The sequence below is a fragment of the Notothenia rossii genome, assembly GCF_949606895.1.
Source record: "Notothenia rossii genome assembly, chromosome: 1".
Lineage (NCBI taxonomy): Eukaryota > Metazoa > Chordata > Actinopteri > Perciformes > Nototheniidae > Notothenia > Notothenia rossii.
Window position 1 is genome coordinate 28,516,446 of NC_136912.1, and position 22,861 is coordinate 28,539,306.

Consider the following 22,861-nt stretch of genomic DNA (forward strand, 5'->3'; position numbering starts at 1 on the left):
CAACACTAAGGCTTCATTTGAGTTATGTCACAATCTACAATTTACTGTTTTCAAAACTCACAGGAGCTCCACCATCATACAAACATCCAGGAAGCACACACACGTTCAGTAGAATTTTACAAGTAAAACTTTATTGGAATGATACTCATGTTGCAAAATATTACACTTCGTGTTTTTATGTCACTGTTCCCGTGACTTTAGACGCTTCCCTTTGCAGTGTGTGTGTGTGTGTGTGTGTGTGTGTGTGTGTATGTATGTGTGTGTATGTATGTGTGTGTGTATGTGTGCGGGGGGAGTGGGTTAACATGGTTTACATGGGGGTCTCATTTCCCTAAAAAGTGCGACAGTATGTACCAGCATTGTGCCTGCATCAAGAGGAAGTTGTATCACTGCAAAAGACATCGAGGAGACACGGAATAATATTAGAACTTCAAACATTTTGTCCATGATGATATAGTCAACATTAAACTTGACATGGAGGTAATACAGCGAGTGTGAATTCTCAACAATTGGTTTACAACAATGTCATAATAATAAGAATAAGGAAAATAAAAGTTAAATTACTCATAAACAATAAGCCGGCTGAAACCGAGTGTCAACTTTGTAGCTTTTGCCACCATTAATCTGCCAATATCATTTTTCACTCAAGATTGATCAATGAAATGTTTTTCAGCTGTTTCACATCTCAATCAAAAAGAACAATATGAAAAGTAGTGGGTGTATGGGGGAGGGGATCAACCCTTTTGGTCACAAGTTGGTCGCCTTGTACTGTGACTCATTTCTATGAAAATAATCCAAATCTTTTTTTAATGGACACTGTTGAGGCTACCAACTAGGAAAGCAACTGTCCATAGCACCCAACAGCCCCAGGTCAACTGTATGAGTTGGTTTGTAGTAATATAACTTAATTAAACACATTACTAAAGCACAACTTTATCTGACACTAGAACAGGACTTTAGATAGTTACTGCTTCTTTACTTGTCAAAGAAAATAGACTATAAAAGTTGTCAAATTGTGTCGCACGTCGACATTAGAATCTTTCCCCGCTCTACCATCCATCCCGTATGATGTGACAGTTATATAAATCCAAGCCTCTGCTGCAAGTCTTTTGCAAGTTTTATTCAAGTGCAACGCTGAATCACTTGCCCTTTAAGACCTTCATTAATTCTGGTAATGATGTGCTTACATGATGCATATTCACAAAGTAGTGTTTAAGTCAAATTACAGAACAGTAAAACTGGGTCATGTCATATTCCGGCATAGTGATACTGTCTAATGTACAGAGAGAGGGAGGATGGGTTAATAGGGGCCCGGACCCCACTAGCTGGATAATCCGGCCATGAACTGTGGGCTACATAGACCTCACATCATCTCATTTAGCCCACCTTGAATTTACACTGATGTTAACTTGTAAATGTGTAATCTTTTTATTTGGACAGGAAGGACTTGTGTGCATCAAACTTATCTGGATTTTTAAAGCAATCAGACAAGAACTGGAGCACCTCTTGGAACCAAAACGGAACATATTCATTTTGGTGGCACACCACAGCTATGAAGAAGGCATTTTAATGTTTGAAACAGACACTAATGTCACTACGTCTTCTTTTATAAACTCCGTAAGACCACCATTTTGTCGCATCGCTTCAGTTATTTGCCATAGTAGCTCAAGAGCTAAAGAGGCATTGAGCACCTGAAGAGCTTTTTGCACTTTAAACAGGCCGCTTGTATCCTGTCCACTGAGATGTTTTTTTGTATCGTCTGAGCTCTCTTAAACTCCAGGTGCTCTACCTTCTTCTAACTTGTTTAATTGAGTCATCTTTGCATGGAAAAATAAAATAAAAATTAAGCATGTAAACAGAGAGATGGGAAAGAGTCTCTGTCAAATGTAAGACTGTCGCGTGGAGTGTGGCTCAACTTAGCAAGTGATAAGAGGAGAGGGCTGGGGAGATGAACATAAACACATCGAGCACCAACCAGACGCAGTTTTAAGGTAATCTGCCTCGGATGGTCTCTATTCGTGGGAGGGCCTAATGGTTGATTCAAAATGCTGCATCAACTTGACTAGTAGGTGAGCTCTGAGCAGAAACAGCGAGTGCTTTGAAATCAGATTTGTCACGTTTGAAAACCAAATGTTCTGGAAGGAAACATTTGGAAAACGCAAACCAAAAGTCTAAATATTCCCTTATGTTCCTTTAAGTGCTTACCAGAACAGTATATTCCCAAATCTATATCATAAGCAAGTGTCTCACACGTCTTCTTAACCTGCTAACCCTAACGCTTTCTGTTGATAAAATGTCTTATTAAGTGATATGTTCAAACCTGAGATACCATTATGTTATAATGTTCCGTCACTACGCCATTAAACTGAGATATAACCATCCAAATGTCCATGTTTGTTAACCTGACATGATATCATTGGAGCCACATGGAGTTCACAAACCTGGCTATGCCTACAATGATAAGAAGTATAGATGGAGTAAACTTTAGTGACCCCCCCCCCAAAGTGTCACTTGTATCTGACAGGAACCTGTTTGAGAATGCAATGCGTCCACTTTAAGTTTTTCTTTTGGCCAACTTTGACTCGACGTATGCTGTGTATGATATGAAACGGTGGAGTTTTAAGTATACAAAGGAAAAAAAAAGACTAGAAAACATTGTAAAAAGTGCATGAGAGTGATTCATTGAATGCACCTCTAATTGCTCCTCTTGCTAACAAAACAACGAGAAGGTTTTCAGTTTAAATGCAAGAAACCTTTGTGCAGACTGAGACCTCGAATTGCACCACGCATCATGTAATTCATGTAACCTGCAGGAGAGTAGAACCGACTTTCTCTGTGATGTGGCCCAAAAGTGACTAAATGATGAATGAAACAATAGAAGAGCCGGGAAGATCTTGTGTTAAAATGTGTAGAGGCAACTCTAAATAAGTGGGCTTCCCAACACCCATGAATCTGAAGCACACCTTCATTATAAAGGGATCCATAAATAAGACAGAATAATAAATTAAATACAACAAAAAAGGCAACACTGCTGGTTATCAGTCTCCTTGCTCTTTTTCCCTTCTCTATCCCATTCCCCCCCTCTGTTTGTAGCTGGTGCTTGTGATTGGACAGGAGACAGTACTTCCTCCTTACGTCTCCCACTTGACCAGCTTACCTTTGACTTTCCTACTCCCTTCCTCTCTCACTTTCTAACTCTAGAACTCCGCAAACTCCTTGGCACATTTCTCATTAAAGGAGACACGGATCTCCTCCTCTTCGTAGTCGTCAAAGTTGCTGGTGTCGCCTGGTCCTTTGAACTTGGGGACGAAGGGAGCTTCCACCTGATGACAACGAAAGGCCCGTTTGAAAAGAGAATTCCACAGAAAGGAAGTCAACGTGTATATACAAAGTAAACTCTCACATACCTTTTTCTGGTAGATCGCAATCCAGTCAGTGGTTGCAAACCATTTGTGTCCCTTGATGTCGTTGACCCCGTTCTTGAGGTTTCCGTAACGTTTTGTTAGATCCACCTGGGGATTTAATCAATAGGTTTTCCTCACGTTATAATACATTCACAACACACAGCAAAGTAAATGTGGCCTAACACCAGAATGAGTGAGATATGTGCTCTCACCTGTAACAGGTTCCTCAGCAGGTCCTTCAGGTCAGAGCTGAAGTGAGATGGGAAACGCACCTGAGACAGAAGACAAGAAGAAGAAGGAAGTAGCAGGAGCGTTTTTAGTTCAAGTTTGAAATAAATCTATTCAACTACAATTGTTGGTCCTGTCTACTTCATCAACACCTATCCATAAAGGTTGTTTCCCTGGTAAAATCCTCAGGCAGAGAAAAAAGTAAAATAATAAATTCTGGCAATTCTGACCCAAACACTACTGAGCAGTGGATATATGAACAAGAGCGACAATGATTAAAGTGCAAGATACTGTCTGCATACTGCATGGAACAGTACTAACTTAGAAAGTGCAGCTGCAGTACGTACTAAAGTAAAAAGCCAAAATATGAGATTTAGAACGCTGGGTCCAAACCTGCTTACATGCAGTGGCCTGAAGAAGTGATGCATTTCTACATTCCTCACAGGCCAGCCGGTATGACAAAAAAACTCATATCACGGTATTTCCCAAATTGTCTCGGTATCACGGTATTTATTTATTTTTCAATGATTGGAAATGTATTTACATTTATATGTTTTGGCCCCACAAAAAGCACCTGATCAGTGGTGGCCCTCATGAGTCAGAATGCATGAAACAACTGCAACATTTCAGAAAGACATTTCACCAGCGTCACTTTTTGAAGCAGATCGTATTCTCATACATTCTTCGTACTCTAATAAGTGCTTTCTGTTGAGGTGGTTGAGTTAATTACTTGTGTTACCTCCTCAGGCAACAATTTTAATTTGACAACATTTGCAATAAATGTTTCTTTGGTGCACGTTAGATTTTAATCCAAAAAACCTCCAAACAACAGACACAGCTCCTCTCCTTGTCATGTGTATATCCACCTCCAGTCTCATTTTCCATCTTGACATTCAGCTTCACATGTTATGCTACTGCTACTACGCTTGCCGCTGTATCCCAGCATGCATTTCAGCGGCGTCCCCAGGGGACTCCTTTCACTACCGCACTGCTCGAGCGCCCTTCGCCACTTTTTCAACAGTATTGCGGTTTATGAAAAATTCATATCATACCGTATAAAGTTCACGGTATTGGGTATTAGAACAAGAAGTCCTGCTTTGTGTGACAAGCGGTATCCAACATGGCTGAACTGAAACTCAAACTTTACCAAGAGTCTCAAAGGCACCTTGTGTTTGTTTGTGTGTTACATTTGACACTGACATGCATAGGAAGTATCTTGATAAATAAAGGCATATTATCAGGAGTGAATCAAGATGGCTGACTGCAGCTGTATTCAGTATGTGAACGGAAATCAAACATTTAAATAATGAAGATGTCTTAGATTCCCTGGCAAAAAAGGGGGATACATATCAACATAAAAGCAACAACAGCCAAATGGTTGTTTCAAACATCCGTACATCAGTCCAGAATTTCACAATCAGTGCATCCCTGATAGTGACTGTAGCACAGAATGGCAATGAGAGTCAGACTCACCTTCCCTGATACGATCTTTTCGTAGATCTGAATGGGCTGGTCAGCAAAGAAAGGCGGGTACCCTGCTGCCATCTCATAAACCAGTACCCCCAGCGCCCACCAGTCTACTGCCTTGTTATACCCCTGGTGGATATAACAAGGGAGGAGGGAAGTGGAGACAAAAAGAGTTCATTATAGAGAGAGAATCAAGGAAATATATTTAGCGTATTCAAGTTAAATTAACGTATACTCCAATGTCACTTTGCTTGGATGTAAGAGGTGTCATTGTCATACACAGTGTCGTTGGCAGTATTATATTCATTACAAATATTTCTGTGGTTATTATATTGAAGAATAGCTATGTAAGCATCTTACTGAGAGCAATGAATAAAGGTGACATGATGTGTTGCATCAAAACAACATTTAAGATGTGTGCCATCTATAGATGATCATCAACATCCCTACATGTTTCTATACGTTTTGAATCAATATAACTGTAACCATGTGTTTCATATCTGACGACTCAGATGTACAACTATCCAGTAAAAAAACGTTGGTATCATTGTTTGTTTAAATGTAGAGTATCTTGTTTTCAGGGAGACACAGGTGACAGCTACCACGATATCAAATGGCATGGTTGGCTCACCTTGCTGAGAATGATCTCTGGGGCCAGATATTCTGGGGTGCCACACAGTGTCCAGGTCCGGCCCTTTACACGTTTGGCAAAGCCAAAATCTGTCACCTAAGAGAGGGAAAATATTAAGAGTTTTAGGAAGGAGAGACAGATGGAAAGAGAGGGAGGGAGTAGAGCAATGGATTTTTTCACCAGTTGTTATTTGACTATTTACCACTAGAGGGCAGCAGAATCTGCACTACAACACCAACTTTCTTTGGTGTACACTTTAAAATACAGGACAAACCAATAGATGAAAAAAAGGATAAAACTATTACTTCACAATTAATTTTTATAGCTCCAGGGTTTCTTTTTCAGGGATTATGTTTCATAAATTTAATAATTGACACATTATATATTTTTTAAATGTTTGAACTTTGGTAAAATGGTACTATATGCATTCAATCTAAACAAACATGCACAAATGCAGACTTAAATGTTCTGTTTTTCAAATAATGTGTGTTATGTTCAGGCAATGGACTGCAGAGCTGCATGCAACAAGGTGTATGGAAAGACACCGCGAAACCCACTTTCACGTAAAGCGTTGTCCTTGCATCTCTCTATGTACGGACTGTTACACTTCGAATTACAATGACAGTCAACAAATCAAAAACTCCAGGTTGGTCTTTTTTCATGCAACCAGTGTTCCTCTATGTCGTGTTCTATACACACAACTTTGACCTGTGTCTAGTGTTAGTGTTTGGAATGACAACAGTTCTACGGAGACACTCTTGTTGCAGCACACTATATCAAAAGTAACAATAATTCCTGTCCAACATTTCATTTCATATCTACCCCTTACTAAATAAACAGCGGACTTCTCAACGGGGGCGAAGTCACTCACTGCCTAAAATTAGCAGGCCCCAAATGTACATTCATTTCAACAGATTTCCTCTAACTATGGTAAATTATTCAATACTCAAAACTGAAACTAATTAAGATTTTTTTTCAAACTCCATAAAATCTCTTGGGGAATGCTGCAGTCAACTCCATCTTTCTCCTTTCATTAAACTGATTCTTCCCAACAAAGCGATTCACAGAGATAGATGAATATCTCCAACAGAGCATCACTGGTGTTATACCACTACAATCGAAGCACTCTTTTAGGCTAAATCGTCAAATGTAAATTTGTACACTAGTAATTGTTTCCTATTTGCCTCCATTTGGAGCTTTAGGTTGTTTATTTTTGTATCAAAGTAAGTTGCAATTTTATGTTTAACAAGGTAACCCTGAATTTCCCCTGGGGTATAAATAAAGGTCCATTTATTAAATAAATTAAATTGCAACAATCTGAGTGTATATCATTAATATAGCAGTAATTGTACCAACATTTGCTACATATTTGTCTTTCAAGTGAGCTCCACTTTGGCTAAACTCCATCTTTGTTGGTAAAATTCACTGCAATTGCACTGATAAGTGACATGAGAAATTGTGTGTCTTTTTGTGAATTCAATTATGAAATCAGTGCACAGTCAGTCTAATACAGTCACATGTTTAGCTGACCAAACCGATTGCAGTTTTTTGAAGGCGAATTCATTCTAGAATTGCTATTGGAGTGAAAACAATGGCATTATCCCAAGAGTTTAGAAGTCTTTATGCTGCTACATAAACCAGACGTTTTCAGAATTGTTTTCATGGTTACTGTTGCAGCCAATTTGATGTATTTTAATATTTGTATATGAAGGTGCTGTGATACTACTGAATTGACCTGGGCATAGGCGGGGACTCAGCCAATTTCAGGGTACAGCCTACTATTTGGGGAGGACACAGGTGCACAGCATTAGGGATTGGGAATCACCAGAGGGAAGCCACACAGTTTTTCCACCGTGCGTGTTTTCGCTTATTTTGAGTTAATTTCGGTTTATTTCTTTTTCACAGTTAGTTGTTTAGTTATCAGTTAAACACCCAGCTCTTGTTTTGCTGTCATCAGCCTGCAACCCAAATAAACATCTTAAATGCACTCAAAGAGAAGACCTGATTTGCTGTCAACGCCACGCATCTGGAAAAGCTTCACACCATATCCCTCACTGGCAAATATTTGTTGTTCGGTTGCCTTTACATTTGTTGAAAAACTTGCTTCCAAAGACGGATGGACATAGGAGGACAGCGCTGTATTCATGGACTTTTCCCGACTTAAATCCATGTTACGCACCCGCAAGAGGAACGGGGACGGACCAAACATCAAAATCACGGTAGGAGTATTTATGAATTAATAAAAGGTTGCGGAGGAGAGTGGACTTCACGCAACGGGATACAGGCAAATCCAATAAAGTAATTCTAAACAAAGCCTCCGTGGATTGCTAAATAATGGCCATGAGTAACGAGGAAAATCAGGAAATGAACGCAGAAATAAACGCTGCTGTCAATCAAACTGAAAAGGAGGATGGGCTTAGTAAAAGGACAGCTAAACTCACATATAAAGCAGCGGAAGCAAAGATATTATCTATGCAAAAGGACAGGAATTCTGGGATAAAGCAATTGTGTAAAATGGCAAAGGAATTGGAACAAATGATGATTTCAAATGGAAATGTTTCTGACATGCAAATCATGCAGCCTCTGCACGTATCAAGGCAGAGGCTGAAAGGGCTGCACTCCTGGCTTTGGAGGCTGCTCTCAAGGAAAATAATGAGCTGGAAGCTCAAGAGGCTCAAATTAGGAAGAAAAGGGAATTGCTTGAAGTGCAAAGTCAGATTGCTGCGCAGACAGCAAAAGTCACAGTACTCATAAACAGAGGGTCTGACATAGGAGTCACAAATGGAACAAATTCATATGTGTCAAAACACAAGTCTGCTCTCAAATCCTCCGCTGTGCCATTTGTTCCACAAACTTCAAGTTGTACTGTCAATCATCCACCAACAGGAGGCAGTAAAACTACAAAACCCACTCAATCACATCAAAATCCATACAACCAGTACAATCCACCAACAGGAGCTGCTAAAGCTGCAATGCCATTACAGTCTCAGCAGTTACAGGATCCATACAACCAGTTCAATACTGCAGCTACAATGCCAAGTGGAAAAGGGGCACGGCGCAAAGAAACCATTTCACAAGGAACCAGATCAAAAACGTATGCTTCAAATCACATCCCAAGCATGCCTCAAAGGTCTTTGCAGTCATATCCCAGTGCATATACACAACAGCAATGTATCCAAGTCGATGAGGACCAAGGCAGAGTGCCTCAAAGATCTTGTCAGTCATATTCAACTGCACAGCCATCACAGCAATCAAACCAAAACAGTGAGGAACCGGACCAAGGCAATATTTTCACCATCATGCAAAAGCAAAACGACATCACAGCATTACTAGTGCAACAGCAGTCTTCATTATCATTACCCCCAAGGGACATACCAGTGTTTGATGGAAACCCTCTTGAGTACAACTTATTTGTCAGAGCTTTTGAAAATGGAGTGGAAGGAAAAGCTGCTAGCAGTGTAGACTGTTTATACTACCTGGAGCAGTACACTCGAGGGCAACCTAGAGAGCTGGTCAAGAGCTGACAACACATGCCATCTGACAGGGGGTATCAAAGAGCAAGAATGCTTTTAGAAGAACGCTTTGGAAATGAGCAAAAAATAGCCACTGCATATATGGAAAAAGCACTTGGATGGACACCACTGAAGTCAGAGGACATCAAAGCCTTACAAGGATTTTCACTATTCCTACGCGTCTGCTGTAACGCTATGGAGGACATAAGCTACATGTCAGAAATGAATATGCCATCAAACATACGTGCTATAATCATGAAGTTACCATACAAACTGAGGGAAAAATGGAGAAACATTGCTTTTGAACATCAGGAGAGACGCCATCGTCAAGCAGGTTTCAGTGACTTGGTCAATTTTATTGAGAGACAAGTGTCTATTGCATCTGACCCACTGTATGGAGACATTCAAGACACAGTTGTCTCATTCTCAAAATTCAAAGTTGGAAATAAAGTGTCACAGGGACGCATAAAGGAGAAAGGAAGCAGTTTCGCTACATCTGTGGCAGCTGTTAACTCTGAAACTCAAAAGGAGAAATACTTACCTGATAAGTCAACAGAGGGACCTTGTCTGCTGTGTGAAGAGGGCCACAGATTGGAAGTGTGCCCCAAGATGGAAAAGAAGCAGCATCGGGATAAAATTGATTTCCTAAAAAAGAAAGGTGCTTGTTTTGGATGTCTATCAGTTGGACACATGAGTAAAGATTGTCACAGTCGGCTCTCTTGTAAGTTGTGTAACCTGAAACATCCTAGCATTCTCCATATCCATGCAAAGGAATGGAAAGAAATCAAATCAAAGGACACACAGCAAGAAACAACATGGATGAGTCAAGCCACTACTTCCAAGACATGTGGCCATATAGGAGCCGGAGCACAAGATTGCATCTTGTCAATTGTGCCTGTAAAGATCAAGGCAAAGAAAGGCAGCACAGTTCTAAAGACCTATGCATTTCTAGATCCCGGCAGCTCATCTACTTTCTGCTCTGAGCAACTGATGAGGAAGCTAAAGGTGAGAGGAAGGAACACTAAATTCCTGATGAAAACAATGAATAAAGAAAGCTTTGTCAACAGTCACGTCATCTCAGGACTAGAGGTAGCTGCACTCAATGGTAACATCTATATTGAGTTGCCTGATGTGTACACCCAACGCAAGATGCCTGTGACTCGTAATAACATCCCACAACAGGAAGACTTGTATGCTTGGCCATACTTGGACTCTGTGGAAATTCCTGCTATCGATGCTGATGTGGAGTTGTTAATTGGAACTAACTCTCCAGAAGTAATGGAGCCATGGGAAGTGATAAACAGCAGGGGTAAAGGACCTTACGCTGTTAGAACCCTATTGGGATGGGTTGTCAACGGACCATTGAGAGGAGGCAATGAGAGTGGGAGTAGCTGCCCCACAGTCACAGCCAACCGCATATCCATTGCTCACATAGAGGAACTGCTGGTGAAGCAGTACAACCATGACTTCAATGAGAAATCAGCAGAAGACAAGCCAGAAATGTCCATAGAAGATCTTAAGTTCATGCAAATTGCCAACACTTCAGCTGAACTCAACAATGGACATTACTGCTTGAAGTTGCCTTTTAGAGAAGAGGATAATGTTGTCAAGCCCAACAACCGCCATCTTGCTGAGCAAAGGGTCCTCTGCCTAAAAAGGAATTGGAGAGAAATCCAACATTCAAAGAGGAATACACCAACTTTCTTGGTGATATCATAAATAATGGCTATGCAGAGAGTGTGCCAGAGCATCAGGTGAAAGGAAAAGAAGGAAAGGTAAAGAATGTGACAATCCCAAGGATGGAACTAACAGCTGCTGTGCTGGCAGCGAGAGTTGACAGACTCCTGAAAGCAGAGTTGCAACTAAAGCTGGAAAACTCAATCTTCTGGACAGACAGCACAACAGTGTTAAAGTACATCAGGAACGAAACAAAGCGCTTTCACACCTTTGTTGCCAATAGGGGCCACAGACATCTCACAATGGAGGTACGTTGACACAAAACGGAACCCAGCTGATGAGGCCTCTCGTGGGGTGAAAGTTGAACACCTTCTCACTTGCAGCAGATGGATCCATGGCCCAGAGTTTCTTTCCAAGAGTGAAGAGGAATGGCCTCTTAACATCTTGAATTCAACTTCCATCAGCAGTGATGACCCAGAGGTTAGAGGAGAAGTTTCAGTTAATACTGTCATCATTAACGATGCACCAAATGCAACAAATAACATCTCTGATGAAGACCCACAGAATGCAGTAAATCAACTGATAACCCACTTCTCCTCGTGGAAAAGGCTTAAGATCTCAGTTGCGTGGTTTCTCCAGCTGAGAAAGACGTTGCAGTTGTTGAGTCAAAAAAGAAAAAGAAATACAAGCTTCTCTGTCCAGCAGTGGACTTGACCCAACTCAACAAAAGAACAAAGAGGAAGAGGACATGAAAAGATTCAGAGCCACAATGGGTGGTCACGTCTTATTTCCTGAAGATATTGACGCGGCAGAAAGTATCATCATTCAGTACTGCCAAATGGACAAGTTTAGTGATGAAATCACTGCTTTGAAAAAGGGAACATCTGCAGTGAAGAAAAGCAACTTCATCCGGTGCTGAAACAAGGAATCTTGAGAGTGGGAGGTAGGCTTAGCAAAGGAGCAATGCCTGAAGACACAAAACATCCAGTCATTCTTGCTAAGGACCAACACATCGCCACTCTAATCTTACGCCACATTCATGAACAGTTAGGACACTGTGGAAGAAATCACCTACTTTCCAGACTTCGTCGACAATACTGGATCACCAGAGCAAATGCTGCTGCTTGAAAGATCCTCTCTTCCTGTGTTGTCTGCAGACGATATAGGGGAAAGCTGGGTGAACAAAAGATGGCAGATTTGCCAAAAGAAAGACTGCAATCTGATCTTCCACCATTCACAAATGTGGGCATTGACTATTTTGGGTCGTTTGAAGTGAAGAGAGGCCGCAGCCTCATCCAACGCTATGGAGTTATCTTCACCTGCATGGCTAGTCGGGCAGTCCTTCTGGAAATGGCCTATTTATTGGACACCAGTTCTTGCATCAATGCAATACGCAGATTCATTTCCAGGCGAGGCCAAGTATCACACATCAAATCAGACAACGGAAACAACTTTGTTGGAGCAGAACGTGAGCTGAGAGAAGCTCTATCTCATTTGAACCATCAGAAAATTCAAAACTCACTGCTTCATTCTGGAGTGAAATGGAGTTTTAACACTCCAGCCGCATCCCATCATGGAGGAGTATGGGAAAGAGTCATTCGCATGGTCAGGAAAGTGCTGAACTCTATTCTTCATCAGCAACATTTGGATGATGAAGGACTACAAACACTCCTGTGCGAAGTGGAAGCCATATTGAATGACCGTCCCATTACAAAAACCTCAGAGGATCCAAATGATCTCGAACCCCTGATTCCAAATCACATTCTCTTGTTAAAAGGCAAACCTTCTCTACCACCCGGGCTTTTTGACAAAAATGACTCCTACTCCAAACGACGATGGAGGCAAGTTCAATTCCTTGCCAATCTCTTTTGGCACAGATGGATTCAGGAGTATGTACCACTGTTGCAAGAGAGACAACGGTGGCCAAAGGACAAGAGGAACTTTGTCACAGGAGACATTGTCATTGTAGCGGACTCTAATGCCCCTCACGGATCCTGGCTGTTGGGCAAGGTACTGCAGACCTTTCCCGACAGACAAGGACTTGTGCGGTCGGTTAAAGTCCGGACGAAGTACAACATCCTGGAGCGACCAATCACGAAGATCTGTCTTCTATTGGAAGCTGAATAAAGACTGAAACCCAACTTCTATTATTGGGGTTACCAACCCTATTGGATTATCTACATGAACAATGAACATTATGGATTGAGAATACTGATATGGACTATTCTATTTGGCTGCAATGTTTTTTATGTTGTTGAATTGTTATGTTATTATACAGTAACAATTAGGAGCCGTAGTGTTGCAGCCAATTTGATGTATTTTAATATTGGTATATGAAGGTGCTGTGATACTACTGAATTGACCTGGGCATAGGCGGGGACTCAGCCAATTTCAGGGTACAGCCTACTATTTGGGGAGGACACAGGTGCACAGCATTAGGGATTGGGAATCACCAGAGGGAAGCCATACAGTTTTTCAACCGTGCGTGTTTTCGCTTATTTTGAGTTAATTTCGGTTTATTTCTTTATCACAGTTAGTTGTTTAGTTAAACACCCGGCTCTTGTTTTGCTGTCATCATCCTGCAATCCAAATAAACATCTTAAATGCACTCAAAGAGAAGACCTGATTTGCTGTCAACACCACGCGTCTGGAAAAGCTTCGCACCATATCCCTCACTGGCAAATATTTGTTGTTCGGTTGCCTTTACAGTTACATTTTAAGTCTGTATACATTAGCGAAAGTGTAAAGCTTTACCTGTTTACTTCCCTGCTCAATTTGATGAACAAATTGAAATTCAGCGCTCAAATACTAGAGTAATCCATTAGTTTGATAATCTATTGACTGTTTTTTTCGTCTTGGTTTCGGTCACACAATACAAAATGTGTAATCAACACAAATCTAAGAATTCACACTTTTTAGATCATTTAAAGAGCATCAGTCAGTTGAGGAAATAATGTACGGATACATTGGTAATGAAAATAATTTCAGTTGCAGATCTAATAAATATGAATTCATCTCCATCAGCGTTAACGTTTGCACACTGCAAAAAAAACACGGAAATCTTAACGGCCACTGGGACACCACAAGGCTAGCATCCTCATCACCACTTTTGAACTCCCAATGCTGTATAATGACTGAAAAATCATATGAATACATATAAACAACAGCCATCCGAGTAGGAAACCTATGATCCTCTTTTATATCAGACGATCAGGTCTTGTTTTATTTCACCTTTATTTAACCAGGATGATTTACCTGTATGTATCCCTGCTGGTCTATGAGCAGGTTTTCAGGCTTCAGGTCTCTGTAGATCAGGTCCAAAGCGTGCAGATACTCAAAGGTTAGGACGATCTGAGCAGCGTAGAAACGAGCGTGTGGCTCACTGCACACAGGGAGAGTGGCAGTTAAGTGGAGAACAAAAAAGAGGGGAAGATATTAAAAAATATAACCGAGTAGGGCTAAAACAGACATGAGAGAACAAAGCTGTAACATATAGAATAATATAGACTACAAGAGAATAAAAACAGGAGAACACAGCTCAATGAGATAATAATAATAATAATAATTCACTTATTTTATATAGGCGCTTTTCAAGGCTCTCAAGGTCGCCGTACAAACACATAAAAAACAAGATACACAATACATAACACCAGCATAAGAAACATAAACAAGACGGTATATAAATCAATCAAATAACCAAATAAATAAAAACGTAGGATGTGTGATGGATAATGATCAGGGTGGATATGCGAGTGTGAAGAGATATGTTTTGAGGCATGATTTTAAAATGGGGAGAGAGTGAGTGTTGCGGATGTCAGGTGGGAGGGAGTTCCAGAGGCGGGGTGCAGAGCGGCTGAAGGCTCTAGACCCCACTGTGGTTAAACGGAAGGGGGGTGCAGTGAGGCTGAGGGAAGCAGAAGATCTGAGTGTACGGATGGGTGTGTTGATGTGCAGGAGGTCGGAGAGGTACAGAGGAGTGAGGTTATGGATGGCCTTAAAGGCGAGGATTAGAATCTTAAAAACGATACGGGATTTGACGGGGAGCCAGTGAAGTTGCTGAAGAACAGGAGTGATGTGGTTAATGGAGGGGGTTCTGGTGATGATGCGGGTGGCAGAGTTCTGAACCAGTTGAAGTCTGTGGATGGATTTGAGAGGGAGACCAAAGAGAAGGGAGTTGCAGTAGTCGATGCAAGAAGTGACCAGGCTGTGAACAAGAATGGCGGTGGTCTTAGGGTTAAGGGACGGAGTGGGAGTGCCCACAAAATGCTTCCGGCTGCAAACTCCTTCGACACTCACCTAAATCTGCCAATTCTTCGTAGATGGGAGAACATCTCTCCACCTGGAACATACTCCATCACCATGTAGAGGTTAGTGTTGTCCTGGGGAGGGGAAGACAGAGGACCTGTTAGTGACATTAACTTATACACACACACACATTCGAACAGACACACACATGCACGCACAGGATGGGCAACAGGACAACATGGAAACACTGTTTTTGGGGGTCAATATAAATAAATCCACTGATCTTTTTTGTTAAAAACCATAAAAAGCGATAAGGTGTCAGTCACTCTGTATCTTATACATTCATTAAGATGTGTTATATTTCCAAAACCCTATTTGAAATTCATAGGTTCTTTATTTCTTGATTCTGAATAGCTCAGTGATTGTAGGCTAGTCAAATGCAAGTTTATTTATTCCTATGTACCTCTGTATACCTGTGCAATTAGCAAATTAGCTAACAAGCTATTTCATTGAATCGCTGGACTATGTTGATCAAATGATGTATCCATATAATTAAAATCAAACAGTGTCAGGTAGTCAAAATGTATTTTTCAAGCTCTATTACTAAAGCACATTAATAAAAAGCAACACAAAGCGCCTTACATGGAAATGACACACACACACACACACACACACACACACACACACACACACACACACACACACACACACACACACACACACACACACACACACACACACACACACACACACACACACACACACACACACACACACACACACACACACACACACACACACACACACACACACACACACACACACACACACACACACACACACACACACACACACACACACACACACACACACACACACACACACACACACACACACACACACACACACACACACACACACACACACACACACACACACACACACACACACACACACACACACACACACACACACACACACACACGGAAGTTATGCCCAGCCTGTTGTGTAGAGCAGAGAGATACTAGCTGTAGATTGTCAAGGAGGGTTTTATTCTTCATATTCTATCCCGGTCCTCCAAGATCAATCTGATCAGCTTAACCTCAATAAGGTGTTTATATAGTCCAACTCCCCACTTGAGTATATTTTCTTTTCTTCAACAATCAACTTAGATCTTGATTGAGCTTTAAACAGACAGATTATACCCTACAAAATAACTGCATTCTTTATCTGGGGACAATAACCCAAACCCCCCAACATAGTGTTAAAAGCTGTGAAGCAAACTAAATGTTGAGTGACCTTAGATATTTTTGATATGATATGCTTTATTGAGTAAAGAAGTTTTAAGGTTTTAACTTCACATGTAGTGTTAAGAGCCTTATTTGAAAAAACATTGTTCAAAAGATAAAACGTAACGTTAAAGCCATAATGAACTCAAAGCTAATATTTAGATGAATACTTAATACATTCATTTAGGGTGAAAGAATGATTATATTAACAGCCTGTTAAACATGGTGTTTTAAAGATGTGTCTGAATAAATGGTTGTGTTACATTTTGAATGGAAAATGAGTTATGTTTACTTTGCCTTTGGTCTTCCAGGCAACTACATTTACAACGTTTATTTCAGTGTGGAGATTACATGATACACAATGAGTTGGGCAGCGGAAAGTATACTGCCTGAAATATAACTGAAGTTTTGTTATTTTGAGAGCTATTTCAAGTCGAGAATTGTTAGTTTATTCAGTATTTGACTTTAGACCGGTGGCTGATGATTATTTTGGATTGCTTGTCATCCACACGGCTCTATAGTGGTTTCTTGGAAAGTTTGGATGCCACTACAGATAAAAGGAAATGCTAACATGTAGTATATAGACAAATAGTCTTCAGCAGTCAGGGCGAGAGTCTTTAAAATGGGTCTCCCCTTATAGAGAATGGGATATAAGTAAAAGACACATACAGGCTCGTACACACACACACACATTATCTAAGACTTACCTTGAATGAGTACTCTAGTCGCACCAGAAAAGGGAAGCTGACAGCCTGAAGGATCCTCTTCTCATTCAGAGTGTGCTCTATTTGTTTGAGCTTCACCACCTGAAAGGCAAAAAATAGGGATGGAAAAAGGAGAGTTTAGATTGTAACAAGAAATGAGTTTTAACAACAATAAACAACAGCCACTGTACTGATACCTATGGATAGAACAAATAAACTATGCTCCCATCTAAAACACTGAGCTATGCATGTGTACTTCGTTCGATAACACATTAAATAGCTATAGCTTAGAAAGTAAAAGGCAACTAAGGACAAAAGGCAATAGTTCAAAAATAATTTAAAAAAGTGATTAAGATTATCATGTTTCCCCCCACATCATAATTTCTACTCCGTACAGTCTGCAGCTTTTAGGCTCCACATGCTTTATTTACCTCAATGCCTTTAGTTTATGGCACTCATGGCCAACAGCTGTCTATCTATTTTTCCATTTGTGTTTGCTTTTGATCAGGTTATTTCACCTGGCTGGCACTATTACATTGTGAATAGGTCAACATTGCACACTTAATGTAAATAATATCCTACTTTTAAATTGTGTTAGCTGTGTTTGGCCCTTCATAGAGTTTATTTGTCAGGCAGTCTACAGATGTTTATCTTTCACAGTCGACTTTTTAGTTCTGTTTTCTATTTTGGGATGTTTCTATTGAATGTATTTTCTACTCTTTTGATGTGCAATGTCTTCAAAACATATTCAAAAAGTATATCTTTATTATTTGCTGCACAAACCATTTTCTTTCATCTTTTGTTGGTCAAGCGACACATACACACATCCAATTATTTTTAAATGAGGTTAATTTGGATAGTAGGACAATGAAAATGTACTTTTCCTACAAGTATTTCCACTTTTCACTTTCAAAGTAAACCAAGATAAAGGTCATGGGGGGATTAACACAATGGTAAGATCAATACCATTTTGTTACTGAGGCAGAGGAGGGTGCCTGCTCTTTTAGTAATCAGACACACTACTAAAAGTATACACTAATTAAAGTAAAAAAACGACACTTTGAAATACAGGCCTGAATAGGATGAACATACAGGAGGAATATATTCTAAGCAGGTGGCATCAAATTGGCCAATTACATCAGCTGCTTGTATCCTTTAAAGGAGGGCTGTCTCTCTCCAGATGCAGAGACAGGAAGTAAAACAAAGAAATGCATACCGTTTGTTATATAATATAAGGAACTCTAAATGAGACTATACAGAAACCTAAATATATATAAGATTTCTTTATTTCTATACCTGCTAGGAGTCTGGCCCAGCATGCATTTGGTCAGACAGTTAGCCATGTTTCCAGCACATGTATAGAAAAACAACATTTGCTTTCACTATTTGGTGACCTATTCTGTTAACCTGCATGTATTTTGACTGTATCAATGTGGTAAAAGAACCTAAGCCACTTGGTAATTCGCATATGTTATCTACAAACATATTAAGCCCATCTATAAATATTAGATAATTAAAGGGGATCGGCACAGGCACACTTTAATTCTAAATTGGGAATCAGAATGGCTCTACTTGATGTGATTTGCATAAAGACAACCACGGCTCAGCCACTCCAGCCGATGCCTGCTTCATCACAAGCGGGTTCAAAGAGGTTCAAAGGGAAACAAAGGAATAAAGGCTTGCACCTGTATGAGAGTCTCTGCATCTTTGCACTGGCATATTGCCAGGATTTGATATCCACGAATATTTCAAGGCAGGTTCATTTCCACATCAATTGTAATTTCCTTATTTTCTATGAACATAGTGCAAGTGTCCCTAAATGCCAGTTAACACTCTCCATCCCGACTGACCTTCTGCTTGTTGAGGATCTTCATGGCATAATGCTGTTCCGTTTCTTTGTGCTTCACCAGCATCACACGGCCAAATGAGCCCGTGCCGAGGGTTTTCAACCTCTCAAACTGCTCCAGGCCAGCCGTGTTCTGAACAAACATTAAGGGTTAGTGGATCCTTGTGAAACTGGAGGGTGAGTGTTGTGGCGTGGAAAGTTTCATTTGCTAATGTGTCCAAGGCTCACATTTAACTTCTAACATACTTTATGTATGTTTTTGTACAGGTTAGCAATGACCAAGTATAATCACAGAGTAAATCATGTGTATCAAGCATGGTATATATGGACTATTAAAGTATGTAAAGCATCAAAATGCATACTGGATATTTCGTATAAGTCCTGATTGAGATCATCAACATAAAGTTTGCAAAGAAGTCACGCTGTCACATGTGAATGTGTTTTTTTTCATAACTACCTGGTTAAGAGAAAAAGGTTATGAAATATTATCATAGTGTCTGTAAAATATGTCTTAAATCTTTGTTGCATAGCAGCCCACAGAACATCCATGGCTTGTATAATATTCCTAGGGTTTAAGGATACAGTTGAAATTAAAACCACAATCTTAACAAGGATTTCTAAAATGCCTGCAGATGAAAAGGATTGTAAAAAATGCATGTAAAACAAGCCATATATTGTTCAATGCAATGCTATCCATCACATGTGTCATAACTCATCATATATAACAAAAAACACAAAATCAATTTTAGAGGAAATAGGGCAATATGGTTTTGATCTAAATCAATAAATGATGAAACATCACCCAACATGTTTTACAAGTATATAGAAATGTACATTAAAAGTGGTATTCACGATTTTAAATTGAAAAGAAGGAATCGTAGAGGGAGATAATACAAGTCACATTCCTGTTATTGAGATGAACACTAACCTGTGCAGGGATCTCCCACTTCTTTAGAAAGTCCTCTTTGGCTTTAACAAGGAACTCCTTGACTGTAAAGGAAAGATGTTGGTGTGTGAAAAGAGTTGACAAACCAGAAAATAAATAGGATACATCTGGTGTTAAATGATAATAAGTTGTAAAGAGCAGGTGTGCTTTCTATAGCCCAGCTAACACCAAAAGAGGAACAATTGATAGGATGGCGTGCAACAGGTGCCTAACAGGTTGAAACATGAATCTAAACTTAAAAAGCTGAGCTATATCGTTTAAGACTAAACTTTGTGTTTTTGTGTTGTTACTTGTCATAGTAAAACTGTTGTAGAACTTCAAAGATCTCTATAGTCTAGGGATGTAAAAGACAAGGGCCTTTTACAGGCAGTAAGGAAAGAATATTTGAGTTGCATAGAAAGCTGTTAAAGAAAAGACAATCTGTGTCTTTGCTGCTTCATCAATCTCTTGTGAGTATCCAGCTATTTGAAAGTGTAATACTATATCACAGGACAAGCATGCTACTTAAGTGAGAAAGAAAACAAAATTATGATTCACACAAATTTGAATCAAACATTTCCTGAAAACAGATCAAGGGTTATAACCAGCTGCGTGGATATGGTAGGGATAAGTGAACTATAGTAATGCCACAGAAAACACTTTTTAAATCAAATTTCAAGGACTCTCTTCATCATCAATGTAAGTTGTTTGTTGAAAAACATATCTGGTTGAAAGGACACCGTTTTAATAGTGATGCACGGTTGTAGCATGCTATTAGGTTGCTAGCCAGTACTCAGACTGGCTTGAGTATGAGATACACACACATCTGCATTTATTATGCATCACTGCTGACAGACATTTAAATAATAGTGGCTTTAGTTGATGTGTCATTGTAAAAACCGTGGTAAAAACTAAATAAATACCAGTCATATTTCCTTGGATTCACAGTACATCAGACACAAACTCTTTTTGGATTCTCAGAGAATATATTCAGCTCACCCACACACAGTTAAAGCAGCATCTCTTTCCAAATGTGTGGAGAAACAGGCCTAGTGTTTGGGAAATATCTGACAGTCAGAGTGTTATGATATTGCCAATATTTCAGCACATTGAATATTCCAAGATGCTGTTTTTCAGCTTACAGATATATTTGGCTATGGAAACAGATCAAAATCCTGCTTAGTCCTACCTTAGCACAAACATTTAAATTAAAAACCTGAACAGTAAGCCTGAGCCTCATTTGAAGAGAGATTCCCTTCCATCTACATACATGATACTCGATGTAAATGTGCAGGGCACAGGCTGATACAGCAGCGAGGACTTGTCATGGACGTACGAATGGATCTTAATGAATGGGAAAGCAAGCATCTAGGCCTCTAATTGACAGTGTATGGATTGTTATGTAAAGCTAACATAGCCTGCTGTATAACATCGTCTCTGATCATTTCATGAGGCTGTTACAGAGCAGGTGTTTGCTCAGGAGTAGTGTGTATTTTACCCACCGCTTTCCATCTCGCTTCCCTTCCTGGCCGTGGGCGCGTTGCCCATGATGACAACTTGTCAACCGGCAATCCGTGGCTTTTTGGCCGCCCTACAGCCTTGGCAAGCCGGTCAAAGCTCGATTAGGTCTGAATGGTGCTCCTTAAATCCAGCTGTTATAGTAAGAAAGCGTTCACTCCGAGGTTTTGCTCCTTAATAGGCTGACAGCTGCTGATGCGGTGCCACGGAGATGCGGTGCCACGGAGAGACGGTGCAGCGGACTCACTCACTCCACGGTCATCCCTCCACCGGCGACCGGAATCGAGTTTAAATCCACGGGGAACTATCACTTTGGTGTCTCGGTCGCTGGGGCTTCACTGGACTGCCAGGCCGACCTCGGCGCAGTTGGCCTGAACACGGAGGATCCAGTCTTCTCCTGTCCCTCCTTGCAGCCCCCTCCGAGCGAGGCCCCCCGGCTCGCCACCTCTCCCCCAGCCCAGAAAAAAAGCTATGCCGACGGCGGGGATGCAATATTATCAACCAAAAGCCTTCCACCTTTCGTTACCGAACCCAGCTTTTAAAAATGGTTCCTCGGCGGGCTCCGACAACGACGGGAATTCGCCCTAATCAACATTGGCCCCCTGTAGCCTCGGAGACGAGCGAGATGACGGAACTACAGCCGAGCGAACGTCCCGCCTACCCGCCAGAATCGGGGTTGAATGACAGCTAGAGCTAGGCAACTGATTGGCTACCTTTCTACAGCGCTGTCCCATGGAGCGTTGTAATTGGTCCTTTGCAATCCATCATTAACGGTAGCGTACCGCCGCCATAGCAAGCGACGGGAACGTCAGTGATTATTTTCCTCCCGACGACGTACGCGCCCACTTACTCCGGTTGCTCTCCTCCATTGGCTTGGCGTGGTCGAACCGTGGGAATCTCGGTGAATGCGTGGATATCTATTGGCTGTATTCAGTGGTTGACAGGAATGCCCCCCCCCCCCACACTCGTCCAAAAAAAAACTTCCCTCCCCGAGCTCTCATACACCCCCTCTCCCCGCCGCCGAGCGACTGATACACGTTTGGCTGAGTGACGTCAACTGCGAGCTATTTATAGAAATGTTGGTCAGAATTTAACGCACGCGCCGCGCGGCTGGCAGGACTTCTGAACAGATCGCAGACGGTCTTGCATGGAGGGTAGAGTTTATCTGGTAGGAAGTGAATCACAGGAATAAACCAATTTTACAATCAGTGTTGGCTGAAAACACGCAGAGCCTCACTCTCAGTCTGTGTGGACCGTCGACGGTTACAGTCAGACTCTTCAAACAGCATCTCGTGTCATCCGCACCTTCCGGTGTACCAAATAACCAAGGGCCCCTTCTTATCATGATCCTGAAAAGCCTCAATTTCATATAGATTTGCATCTAAATATCACATTTTAAGATTTATTTGAGTCTA

General features: G+C 40.9%; 1 protein-coding gene across 1 annotated transcript; it reads right to left on the bottom strand.

Moving 5' to 3' along the window:
• Positions 1–109: 109 nt before the first annotated feature.
• LOC307035864 (cAMP-dependent protein kinase catalytic subunit alpha) lies at positions 110–22,395 on the bottom strand. Its single transcript, XM_079675684.1, has 11 exons — positions 21,431–22,395; positions 19,932–19,993; positions 19,008–19,136; positions 17,161–17,259; positions 15,216–15,298; positions 14,175–14,301; positions 5,731–5,826; positions 5,106–5,228; positions 3,617–3,676; positions 3,408–3,512; positions 110–3,323 (listed from the first exon to the last, which is right to left on the bottom strand). The coding sequence occupies exons 1-11, from the start codon at positions 21,474–21,476 to the stop codon at positions 3,198–3,200; spliced, it is 1,056 nt and encodes a 351-aa protein (XP_079531810.1). The 5' UTR covers positions 21,477–22,395; the 3' UTR covers positions 110–3,197.
• Positions 22,396–22,861: the final 466 nt, after the last annotated feature.

What these genes read in the sequence shown, in the direction of transcription:
- LOC307035864 (XM_079675684.1), bottom strand. Translation starts at nt 21,476, where the DNA reads ATGGGCAACGCGCCCACGGCCAGGAAGGGAAGCGAGATGGAAAGCG. An exon ending in AAAAGATCGTATCAGGGAAG is followed by an intron (nt 3,677 to 5,105) that starts GTGAGTCTGACT and finishes CTTCTGTCTCAG; the next exon opens with GTGCGTTTCCCATCTCACTT. An exon ending in TTGCGATCTACCAGAAAAAG is followed by an intron (nt 3,324 to 3,407) that starts GTATGTGAGAGT and finishes CGTTGTCATCAG; the next exon opens with GTGGAAGCTCCCTTCGTCCC.